The sequence below is a fragment of the Rhagoletis zephyria genome, unplaced genomic scaffold (genome assembly GCF_001687245.7).
Source record: "Rhagoletis zephyria isolate East Lansing unplaced genomic scaffold, Rhagoletis_zephyria_1.1 Rzeph_scaffold_00030, whole genome shotgun sequence".
Lineage (NCBI taxonomy): Eukaryota > Metazoa > Arthropoda > Insecta > Diptera > Tephritidae > Rhagoletis > Rhagoletis zephyria.
In genome coordinates this window covers 545,448-558,336 of record NW_016157114.1, presented here as the reverse complement: position 1 = coordinate 558,336, position 12,889 = coordinate 545,448, and the positions used below count along the sequence as shown (strand labels likewise).

The 12,889-nt window shown below is 34.1% G+C and overlaps 2 protein-coding genes across 3 annotated transcripts in view; one reads left to right on the top strand and one right to left on the bottom strand.

The window, feature by feature from the left end:
• Nucleotides 1–12,889, top strand: part of hyd (E3 ubiquitin-protein ligase hyd) — a 534,145-nt gene that overhangs the window by 105,632 nt on the left and 415,624 nt on the right. The window lies entirely within an intron of this gene.
• LOC108364170 (putative nuclease HARBI1) lies at nucleotides 3,409–5,395 on the bottom strand. The gene is made up of 2 exons (XM_017617763.1): nucleotides 4,978–5,395; nucleotides 3,409–4,101 (listed from the first exon to the last, which is right to left on the bottom strand). Exons 1-2 carry the CDS (start codon nucleotides 5,391–5,393, stop codon nucleotides 3,438–3,440), a joined length of 1,080 nt encoding a protein of 359 aa, XP_017473252.1. The 5' UTR covers nucleotides 5,394–5,395; the 3' UTR covers nucleotides 3,409–3,437.

The following is a 12,889-nucleotide window of genomic DNA, read 5'->3' as shown; positions in this document are numbered from 1 at the left end:
GTGATGCCTGCTGCTATGTGAATATCTCTTTTTGCTTGGCTAAGTTCGAGAATGCTACGTGTTCCATAAAAGAAATTAAGGCTGCTTTTAATTGAGAAAAAGTCGCCAATAATCCGAAAAACCCGGAAAATCTCCTATCATCAAAAGTGGCTAACAACAACGCGAATAATAGCGATGCAGCAGAAAATGTAAACTTCAGAACTACCCGCTCAAGATCTAAGGTCGCTGACCTCAGTAAATTGCCCTTGAACGTGAATTCTTCCACTTCTTTTGCTGCTGCTACTGCATCTGATGGTATTGTTGGTGCTAACTCCCTCGCAGCTGCTGTTGGTCAACCAATTAGTCTATGCTCTCCTGTTGAGCATGAAGATAACGTAAACAAGTAAGAAAGTCTAAGTTCGGGCGGAGCCGAACATTAAATACCCGGCGCAAGTATTAAATATATGTTTTTCACCTTTCCGAAAGCTACCGCTACATGGTAAGCCGGGGTGTATCAATTTTGAGTAAATTAGCGTCCTTAAATTTCGAAATATTGAAGTTTCAAGCATTTCTGAAATTTACCGTTATATGAAAAGCGGCCGTAATTTTAGTCCGATTTCAATAATTTTCAACGNTTGATCATTAACGTATTTTTTGGTAAAGAATTGTTTCAAGCATCGATTTTTAATAAATTAGCTTTAATATTACATGCATATAACAGGATTTCGTTTTTCATTTAAAGAAATGGCGCATCGTCCATTTCCGCTGTAGCGTATGTAGTGCATATTTTTAGGCGCAATATTTAATTTCTTCTGGCGGGGCGCCATATATACCACATATTTTTAAAAATTTGGGTTTCTACCACATCTACCACAAGGCTTAAAATCGACCACATTTTTAGACAGAACATTTGTTTACAATTTTCACATATGTAACTCTAAAATTTCCACTCAATTCTAATAAGAAATATAAAAATTATTCAATAAATTTTTAAAAACGTACATCATAAGTTTGGCTCTAAATATATCTGTAGTGCGTTTCTGTAACCTTGCGATACACCCAATATCGTAAAATATAACGCTTTTTCACTTTTATCGCAAGCGAGTGTTTCTGTAACTGTGAGGGGGGAGCTAAATGCATGCGGAGGTGCATGCAAGACCGCTGAACAGTGGAAGAAGGTATGAACTGCAAAATATTTATTGGTTTAATGCCAAAGCATATTTTTTAATTATAAATGGTGAAGTGTTGGTCGGACTGGAAGGTTGCAGTGAAGAAGCAACAAAGTGCCTACAACAGATTCAAAAATTTGACCGGCAACCGTCCTGCCAGTGAAGGACCGAAACCATGTCCTTGATGGAGATGGTAAAACAATTGAAGCCGGAGTCCATGAGGTATACTATTTTTTTTTAATTTGTGCATGCGTAAATATATTTGAAATACTTTAAATTTTTTGTATTTAAGGAGAACGTGGATGATACACTCGAAGACGAGTACTTGGCTGAATATCTCATCGAAGACGAAATGCCAAGTACGTCTAAGGCCGCTTCTGCTGAGAAGAAGTTCAATATCTGCGCATCCAAATCGACATTTCATTCATCGCTGCTAGAAGTCAAAAAAGAACTGTCAGCTCAGAACGAAGTTCATATGAGAAAATTAGATGATATTATTAATATACTCAAGGAAATGAATTCAAATATTTTAACATTAATAAATAAAATACAATAAAGTGAGTAATTTTCTTAGACTTCATTATATTTAAGAAATAAAGCAAAGTTTATTACAAATATGCATGAGCGTCGCTTGGATCGAAGCTGAATTTTCAATATTTTCAAATCCTATATTTCGAAAATTATTTAACCGATTTTCAAAATAGGGATATCGTTGGAAAAATATTGAAGTACCTTTCATTTGATATGTGTATCTGTATGTATATATAATACATATATCTTTCGATAAAAACAACGAAATTATGGCAACATGTTTTCCACGCAATTTATTATATTAAAAGATACACACAAAAATACCTTTAATTTGATATACACTGGCGGCAGAAATATTAGACTCGTCGTACTTTTAAGAATTTTGACTATATTTATTTTAATGTTTAATATTTTTTTATAAAAGCCTAGGTAGTTATGCAACAAACATCATATAAATGCGCTTTTCAAACATTGAACAAAAATTAAAAAAATTTGACTAATTTTCACCAAATTTTCACTCTTTATTCAGAATTTTAGAAAAATGTTTGGTATGCAGTTTTGTAGCCCATTCAATTTTAGTATAATAAAGTGCAAGTTTCAATTAGCTAAAAAATACCGTTGATTTTTAAGAATTTTTTGTTTGCTGACGATGTCACGCATTTTTTCCCATACAAAGTGTACTCGACAATTTTTTTATATGGAAGGGAATGCCTAGCATCGTCATCAAACAAAATTTTCAAAAATTAACGGTATTTTCTAGTGACTTGAAATTTGCACTCTATTATACTAAAACTGGATGGGCTACAAAACTGCATACCAAAAATTTTTCTAAAATTCTGAATAAAGAGTTTGAAAATTTGGTGAAAATTAGTAAAATTTTTTTAATTTTTGTATAAAGTTTGAAAAGGGCATTTATATGGTGTTTGTTGTATAGCTAGCCAGGCTTTTATAAAAAAATATTAAACATAAAGTAAACCATGGAATAATAGCCAAAACTCTTCAACGTAAGGCGAGTCTATTATTTCTGCCGATACTGTATGTATGATTTGTAACAAAAATTCTTCGGCACATGATATTTCACTAAATGTATATTAAATATCGTTTCATATAAACAAGAAAAAAGAGCCGCAAACACACATCTTTATTAAAAAATGCCATATTTTTTTTATCTTCTCTCGAAAAATATATACATATTAAAGGAAAGGTCTTTCAACTAACTTTCCACATTTTGAAAAACGGTTTCTTTAGTTCTCGAAATATTAGCCGCCCCTATTACGGTAATTTTTAGCCAATAGAAACTTGCACAGTATTATACTTAAATGAAATAAGAATCAATAAAAACTGTAGGTATACTCAAAAAAATGTTAAAACTTCTGAGAAAAAAGTTTGAAATTCAAATGAAGATGTTTTGAACCTCTTAAGTTTTCTATAAAGTTTTAAACTTGGGTTTATATGGTTTTGAATTTGAGTTGTAATGGTATGACCGGTACTGTATTTATATAATATAATATAATACATTTATTTTTATATATGTAGTATATAACGTGGACAAACAGATTTAAGGGTTGTCACATGTTAAATAAGTAAAATTTAATTTAATTATTACTTAATAAAATCAAATATAAGTTTGTTGGTCACCATATAACGCCAGGAGAACTTGATGGGTTTGGATTCGCTTATAAACATACAGCTGCGTCAAAAGTATATTTTTATAATAGTGTCGGTTGAAACCCGCGTGTATATGCTAAATAAATAAATTTAATTAAAATAGTTTCTAACAAGGTTTTCGCGAATCCTTCGTGCATCCTGCAAGATTGTAGCATTAGATTCCATGGTCTCATGCTCACCTATATCTATATTGGTATCTTGGGTATAATTTATTTCGGGCATAGGCATATTGTGCAATTTTCTGAAATTATGCAGCGTAAGACAAGCGTTGATGATAGCGCCCGAATAAACTGGGTTGAAAAGAATGCCGCGATCACTTGACAAACACGCGAATACTTTTTTTAATACACCATTCAATCGCTCAATGCAGTTACGAGCTTGTATGTGGTGATTATTGAAATTTTCTTCGCCCCTAGTTTCAGGATTTCGGTAAGGTGTCATTAACCAAGGCTGAAGGGGGTATCCGGAATCGCCAATAAGCCAGCACGTGTATATGTTCTGCTCATATTGTTGCTGCATTAATTGCCTAACTTTACAATTTTCCCAAATAAATGCATCGTGTGTACTTCCCCCGAAACGTGCATACCCAGCTAAAATATTTAAATCGTAGTCACAAATCAGCTGCACATTTTTTGAAAAGAAGCCTTTGCGATTAATATAGCAATACTCATCCTCCGCAGATGGTTTTTTTATTTTAACATGTGTGCAATCTATTGCACCTATCACGCCCGGAAAACCAGTAGCATTGAAAAACCTAAAATATGTTTGTTTGTTATGAATAAAAATACTCTGAAAACTTATGTATGTACATTAAAGTGGTCCAAAAATGTTTATAAAAAAATAAGGTCGGATTTTTAATGCCGCCACCCCCTAGGATTGTTATATACCGAAAAAAATATGCCCCTATTTTTTATTTTGAAATAAAAAAAATTAGGGAGTGCTCAAAGCGCTCAAAGTTTTTCATGTCTTTATATGGGGAAAAACAACTTTTCATAGAAATAGTGTAGAATTCTTGAAAATCAATATTTTTCGATCGAAAAACACTGCTTATCTTCAGGAGATTCCCAGTAATAATAGGCAATTGCATACAAAATGGTTAAATAAACAATTGTATATTGATACTGGAAGTCTCCTTAAGAGAACCACAGTTTTCCGATCGAAAAATATTGATTTTCAAGAGTTTTATACCATTTCTGCGAAAAATTGTTTTTTCTTCATGTAAAATACATGGAAAACTTTGAGCAGTTTGAGTACTGCCTAAATATGTTTTGATTTCAAAATAAAAAATAGGGGTAAATTTTTTTCGATGTAGAACAATCCTAGGGGTGCCGGCAATCAAATTCCGACTTTATTTTTTTGGACCACTCTAATGTACATACATATATCATTACCTTAATTCACAAAGGCCCGAACCAACAATTTTTTTTTATTTTACAGGAGATGCAAAAACAACATAAAAGAGCTTTTTAAAAAGTGGCATTTAACTCCATTGTTTTTGGGACTAACACTTTAAAATTTTTATTGAAGGTATATTTTAATATATACTGCCAAAATCTGTGAAAAACGCAGTTTCGAAAAAAAAGTTTTGGTTAGCGCCTTTGTGAATTAAGGTAACGATATGTATTATTACCTTTGTCGAATTCTATTTTTCATTTCCAAACTAGTTGGAAATTTAATGTATTTCATCATTATCTTATTTTGAATGATAAGAGTCACTTCATTAATAGATCTGCAAATCGTAGTTTTACTTAGTGGACACACAAAATCTTGCCCGATATCTCTTAAAAAGGATCCAGTAGCATAATAATGCAATGCCGATACCATCCTTATAGCCTTTGGTACAAAAGTTATTCGTATACCATCCTTCATATACGGACTTATTTCACCAAGAAGTTCCAGCGCAGACTCCTTATTCAATCTAAATAACTCAATGAAACGCGCTTCTGGCAAATAAAATGGATCAGTATTATCCCTTAAAAAGCGCCTATGAACGCGCAACATGTTCCTTTGATCATCAGCCAATGCAAGTAGATGTGCAACCATCATTCTATATTTTAAATGATTTAAATAATCAAAATATATAAAAATTATTACTTTTACTGCAATTTCTCACAACTATACAAGAACATATGTTCTTCATTCTGGCAATTCGTGTAATTTTTACAATACTCACCACCAATTTATCGCAAGGTGAGTTTTTTTAGTTACAGAAACACTTCGTTTATCGTTTGCGATATGAACTTTGCGATACCGCGTTCTGACAGAATTTGCGATATAATATCGCATTAGTTACAGAAACGCACTACNATATTTATATTTGCTAAAGTATTATACAATTGAAAGGAGGTTTTTGTTCCATCCTATGGTTTAATATATACGCAAAAATATAAGTTTGAAAAGGGTCGAATATTTTATCGACTTAATAAAATGAGACATTTTAATCTGGTAAAACATGCACAAATACTTAATTCTTAGTAACATGCTACGTGTATACGATATACATACACTTCGAACACCGTCTTCAAAACAGGAACAAGGATTTTTCACAAATTAATGAAAATATTTTTTTCTTCATGGTTATATTCTCTAACTCGAAAACTAATGTTATACATACTGTTTCTGCATCAATTGCGTTGAATCTGTACGATCCACAAGCATTATATTTCCTCATCTAATTTTTTAGTTGTGCCCCTTTTGACGACAGTGTGCGATATGTATCTATACATTCTTATAATAAAATTGTAACAGATCGAGGTCTGTAATGAAAAATTAATGTGGAGGGTATTTATTAGAGCACCAGAAGTCAAATCAACCATTTTTAGATTTTTTGTCTGTCTGCCTGTCTGCATGTTTGCACGCGAATCACTCGAAAACGAATGCATGGATTTGAATGCAGTTTTCACCGATGTATTGCTAGAGGTCTAACTTAAAATATAGAAAGAAAATTGCAGTTCAAGTAAATTGATAAGAAAAAGTGAATATTGCAATATAGGCGTCAAAAGAAAGGGGCTTAAGAAGGCTTATAGCCAAAAATACTTTTTAGTGTTGACACCTGTTTGAAAATTTTAAATTTATTTATAAGATAAATTGACGGCTGCAATATGAGTATCAAACTGAAGAGGCTTGGGAAATTTTACTGCCGAGAATATCATTAGGGAGGGTTGCCACCTGTTTGATAAATTTTATTGTATAAAATAAATTAAATCTATATTTATACTTATAATAAAATTTTAACAGGCCGATGTCTGCACCTTATAGATATTCAAGAAAAATTAATATGGTGTGTTTTTGTTAGAGCTACAGAAGCCAAATAAACAATTTTTATAATTTTGACTCTCTGTCTGTCTGTATATTTGTTTTGTACTCGCATCACTCGAAAACATGGAACTGAATGCAGTTTTCGCCGATGTATCGCTTGAGATCTAGCTTACAATATATAAGAAAAAAATTAGAGAGTTGCCACCTGTGTTAAAAAATTCAGTTTAGGTCAATTGATACGGTAAATTAAATACTGCAATAAGACTGTCAAAAGAAACAGGTTTACAAAGGCTTACAGCTGAAAATATTTTTGTGGAATGTGGCCACGTATTTGAAAACTTTAATTGAATTGATAGCATAAATTAAATATTGCAATATTGGCATCAATCTAAAGAGGCTAGGAAATTTTAATGCCGAAAATATTTTTAGGGGATTTGCCAGCTGCTTGAAAAATTGTTTTCATTTAAATTTGTAAAAATTTACTCGGTATGTAGCGAAAGTGGTAAGTGCTTCTCATTCCACTTCACTCTGGAAAAGCGCACGTTAATTTTCTGAAATTTGGCACAGCTACATATGTTATCAATACCGTACTTATGGCGAAAAGTGGTAATCATTGGAAAGGCTGGATCGATATACATTTACGTAAACGTGCAAGTATCATTCGATTTGGAACCATTTTTTGCTAGATTTCTAAATCCCATTGAACTATTGTAACTTTGTTTTGAATTTAATTAAAAGGTAAAATTTATGTAAAAATTTTGAAGAATTTTTTTAAATTTTTCACATAGAATGGAGCTTTGATTTTACGAGTTTCGCTATAGACTGTAGTATCTACATATCTATTTGCAGAAAGTGATAGCCGTTCTCGTTGTTCGGACTAAACTCAAAAACCATTGAATAGAGTTCCGTCAGATTATCGGAGGCTATCGTACATACATATGTGGTTCTATTAAATGCTACTTGAAAACTCGCTAGGTGGTGCTGGAGTATAAATTTTTTGGATTTATTTGGATTATTTCTATTTAAATTGGGAGTAATTATAAAAATCGAATTTTTGTAACCGATTTCATTCAAATTTTAAATGTGATCTTCGTACCTGTATGATGGAAAATTCTTTTAATAATAAAATTATAGTTTAAAAAACTAAAACCTCCCTATTATAATTGCCATTCGTACTGTCATCAGGTATGTAACTTGAGAATAGAAATCGCTGCATCTTTTAGGCGCATCAATATTACATAGTTACATCCCGAGCTAATAAAAGGAAGGTTAAAATTGACCCGCTGAGTGCCGCTGGAGTCGAGGTTGAAATTCATAACACATATTCATTTTATGGTAAGCAATGGTTTTGCAGAAAATGGACCCAATGGATGGCGCTGCAGCCGAAATGAACAGAAACCCCGTGTGGTTGGTCTGCTACACACGACAACTACAACGAATTGTAAAAGTGGCGAATTAACAAGGAAAGATCACCGTAGGTATGTCAATTGCTGCATTTGAATGAGGTCACACGACTCATTTAGCCACTGTACCGGAAAACTTTTCATCTTGTGGGACAGTTAGGATTCTTGGCCCTCCTATAACAGAAAACGCACTTCTGTGCTCTTGAGTTTTCTTATAAGAACTTTAATTGGCATACGCATCGCACCCAAGAATGATAGAATACAAGATTGCGGCGATTGCAGCAGAATTCGTGAGAGTAATTTAAATCAAAACAGTCGTTGAGTGCGGACGTACTTTTACTTAGCTCCGTCGTGTACTTCATATTTATGCATATACCCAAACATATGTAAATACTTTCGCGATGTCTTTTTGCTCTTATTGCGGCTTGCAGTGCGTGGTTGTGATTTTGTTTCATGCGGAATTTGTTTGCAGAATTTTCATTAGAAATGCGCAAAGGTAACTTCCGCCAGCTTTAAACTCTTAAAATCTAACAAAAATCTGATGTTTAAATGTGATGCCTGCTGCTATGTGAATATCTCTTTTTGCTTGGCTAAGTTCGAGAATGCTACGTGTTCCATAAAAGAAATTAAGGCTGCTTTTAGTGTAGAAAAAGTCGCCGATAATTCGGAAAATCTCCTATCATCAAAAGTGGCTAACAACAACGCGAATAATAGCGATGCAGCAGAAAATGTAAACTTCAGAACTACCCGCTCAAGATCTAAGGTCGCTGACCTCAGTAAATTAAATAGCCCTTGAACGTGAATTCTTCCACTTCTTTTGCTGCTGCTACTGCATCTGATGGTATTGTTGGTGCTAACTCCCTCGCAGCTGCTGTTGGTCAACCAATTAGTCTATGCTCTCCTGTTGAGCATGAAGATAACGTAAACAAGTAAGAAAGTCTAAGTTCGGGTGGAGCCGAACATTAAATACCCGCCGCAAGTATTAAATATATGTTTTTCACCTTTCCGAAAGCTACCGCTACATGGTAAGCCGGGGTGTATCAATTTTGAGTAAATTAGCGTCCTTAAATTTCGAAATATTGAAGTTTCAAGCATTTCTGAAATTTACCGTTATATGAAAAGCGGCCGTAATTTTAGTCCGATTTNAATATCTTTCAGCGCTTTGCTTCTATGTGGCAAGTACAATCACCACACCGAGTTTGGTACAAATTGGAAGAACGATTACCGAGATATATATATATGAGCATAAGTGGGCGGTGCCACGCCCATTTTCCAAAATTTTATCTTAACGTATTTCTTGGTAAATAATTGTTTCAAGCATCAATTTTGAATAAATTAGCTTTAATATTTACTGATTAATCGAAGATTTCGCGTTTCTCTAAATTATCGTTATATGGGATGTGGGCGTTGTTATTGTTCGGCCATTTCGTAGCTTATATCCAGGCCAACAAGTTTGGAGAAATTGGTTCAGCGCCCATTTTCCAAAAATTTATAATATTCTTATTTTTCGTCTAAAACGTATTGTAAATATCAATTTTTAGTGAATAATCTTCAGTAGTTACTAAAATATGGCAGTTTTTGTATTTGTGAAAATTACCGTTATATGGGAGGTAGGCGTGGTTATTGTCCGATTTTGCCCGTTTTCAATACCATCCGTCCTACGCCAGAAGGAGGTGCACGTACTAAGTTTCGTTAAGACATCTAAATTTTTACTTGAGTTATCGTGTGCACAGACAGACGGACGGACGGACGGACAGTCACCGCTTAATCGATTTCTCTTTTCATTCTGATCATTTATGTANACATTTGTCTNTATCTATNTNGATTCGTTTTGCCTGTTACAAACAACCGTTATGTGAACAAAGTTATAATACTCTCGGGCATAACAAAAATATTTTGCATACTTTTCGCTCTTCTACACTGGCTGCTGATAACTCGCCTTTACCTGCTGACAAAAACAATAACGCAGTAAGAGATCAACAACGATAGAATATAAGATTGCGCATTCCCGCAGAATGACATTTGTGGCAATGGGTAAACAAAGAATATGGCGAAGAACAATGAGTTGACAGTTGTGAATTTGCAGTGAGAAAACGAGTTTTCTTCACGATTCACCAATTTCTCAAGCCATCTTTGAATATAGCAAATTAAGCACAACGTTAACAAAAAATATACAACCACTCTTGAAATGTGTTCAAAAGAATAGGTCTTATTAATTAACTATTTAGAATTTTTGTGTTTGTATTGCACGTGCCGAAAAAGTGATAATAAAAAAGTAAAAAACTGCATTTGGGTGCTTTACCCCTACGGATGCTGCAATTTAACACTCGACACGACATTTTTATAAAGTTTTTATTACAATTAAAACGTTTTTTACTTTAGAACGCACGAATTACTTCGATTTTCAATTGAAAGTACACAATACGTTTGCACTTGTTTCTAATGAAAAAGTTTGTTTACGTATTGCCATAGACGTCAAAGTCGGCAAAACCAAAGTAACGGTTTCGGAAATGCGCCACCTTCAGTACATTACACCATGGTAAGAGATGACAGTGAGATGACTGCTGTTGGTACTTTTACTTCTTCTTCTCAATCATCTTCTTTAAGTGATAACAAAGATCTAAGCAAGAATGCCGCTTGTACTGAAGTTAAGAGCAAAGGGCGTAGGAAAGCACTGGCTGTTGTTGGCTCGAATGATAGCACTGAGCTCTACGTTGCTGTTCGTAACAAGTTGGTTCATTTATCTTCGTTTGAGCCGAAAGTTTCTGTTGTTGACATAAAAAAGTATGTAGCTAAACATGCAGATATTACTATAGATTCTATTTCCTGCTACATATTGGTAAAAAAAAGATGACCCAGTAAGTAAACACAAACGTGTAAACCTTAAACTGGGTGTTGCCTCAACAAATTACCAAAAAATATTGGATGCATCGCTATGGCCTGCTAATGTAAAAGTCAGACCATTTCGTTTTTGTAACAGTTGCGATCGAACTGTTGATTCAAAGGCTGGGCTGAAAATGTATTATCAAAATATTTCGGCCTTAGGAACAAAATCAAATAAGATACTTCATTATAGTGCACAGGAGGCTTATGACGTTCTGGTCATTGTAGAGACCTGGTTGAATTCAAATATCCACGATAGCGAGTTTTTTGACCCAAACTTGTACGACGTATTCCGCAAAGATCGTGATTCCCTTAACACTGACTGTTTGAGGGGAGCCGGTGTTCTAATTGCTGTAAGACGAAAATATCGCGCGTTTTCGGCGAAACTTAACAATGATTACTCGTTCTTGATCAGCTATGTTTTTGCATCAAGGGCTGTGAATCTTATGGATCCTTATATTTAATTGCTGCGTATATTGCGCCTAATAGCAACTTCGATTTAAACGAAGCACATGTGGATAATTTAGTTGGGCTAGCTCTAGATAATAACGATAAAAACTTTTGTGTATGTGGACATTTTAACTTGTTCAATGTTAGATATCGTGGTAATTCAAGAAATTCTGGGTCCGCCACTGACTGACACGTAGTTTAACCCGCAAAACCCTCCGCTGGATCCGCCCCTGATTTCAATGATATGTTTGAGACCAATTGGAGAATTAGGCAATCTGAACAAGGTTCGTATAGCTTTAGACGCGTATAAAATTTGTATGCAGAATCCCCAATAACGTTGTCACTAATCAGGAATCCTATTTTGTAGACAGCCTCCTAAGCCTTAATCTTAACCAAATAAACTGTTGTTTCAATGTTTTAAATATACTATTGGATCTTATATTTGTAAGTGACAGTTACTACGTTTATGCGACAGAATTCGTGAATTCTTCATTTCATGAATTNTCTTTCAGCGCTTTGCTTCTATGTGGCAAGTACAATCACCACACCGAGTTTGGTACAAATTGGAAGAACGATTACCGAGATATATATATATGAGCATAAGTGGGCGGTGCCACGCCCATTTTCCAAAATTTTATCTTAACGTATTTCTTGGTAAATAATTGTTTCAAGCATCAATTTTGAATAAATTAGCTTTAATATTTACTGATTAATCGAAGATTTCGCGTTTCTCTAAATTATCGTTATATGGGATGTGGGCGTTGTTATTGTTCGGCCATTTCGTAGCTTATATCCAGGCCAACAAGTTTGGAGAAATTGGTTCAGCGCCCATTTTCCAAAAATTTATAATATTCTTATTTTTCGTCTAAAACGTATTGTAAATATCAATTTTTAGTGAATAATCTTCAGTAGTTACTAAAATATGGCAGTTTTTGTATTTGTGAAAATTACCGTTATATGGGAGGTAGGCGTGGTTATTGTCCGATTTTGCCCATTTTCAATACCATCCGTCCTACGCCAGAAGGAGGTGCACGTACTAAGTTTCGTTAAGACATCTAAATTTTTACTTGAGTTATCGTGTGCACAGACAGACGGACGGACGGACGGACAGTCACCGCTTAATCGATTTCTCTTTTCATTCTGATCATTTATGTACACATTTGTCTGTATCTATCTTGATTCGTTTTGCCTGTTACAAACAACCGTTATGTGAACAAAGTTATAATACTCTCGGGCATAACAAAAATATTTTGCATACTTTTCGCTCTTCTACACTGGCTGCTGATAACTCGCCTTTACCTGCTGACAAAAACAATAACGCAGTAAGAGATCAACAACGATAGAATATAAGATTGCGCATTCCCGCAGAATGACATTTGTGGCAATGGGTAAACAAAGAATATGGCGAAGAACAATGAGTTGACAGTTGTGAATTTGCAGTGAGAAAACGAGTTTTCTTCACGATTCACCAATTTCTCAAGCCATCTTTGAATATAGCAAATTAAGCACAACGTTAACAAAAAATATACAACCACTCTTGAAATGTGT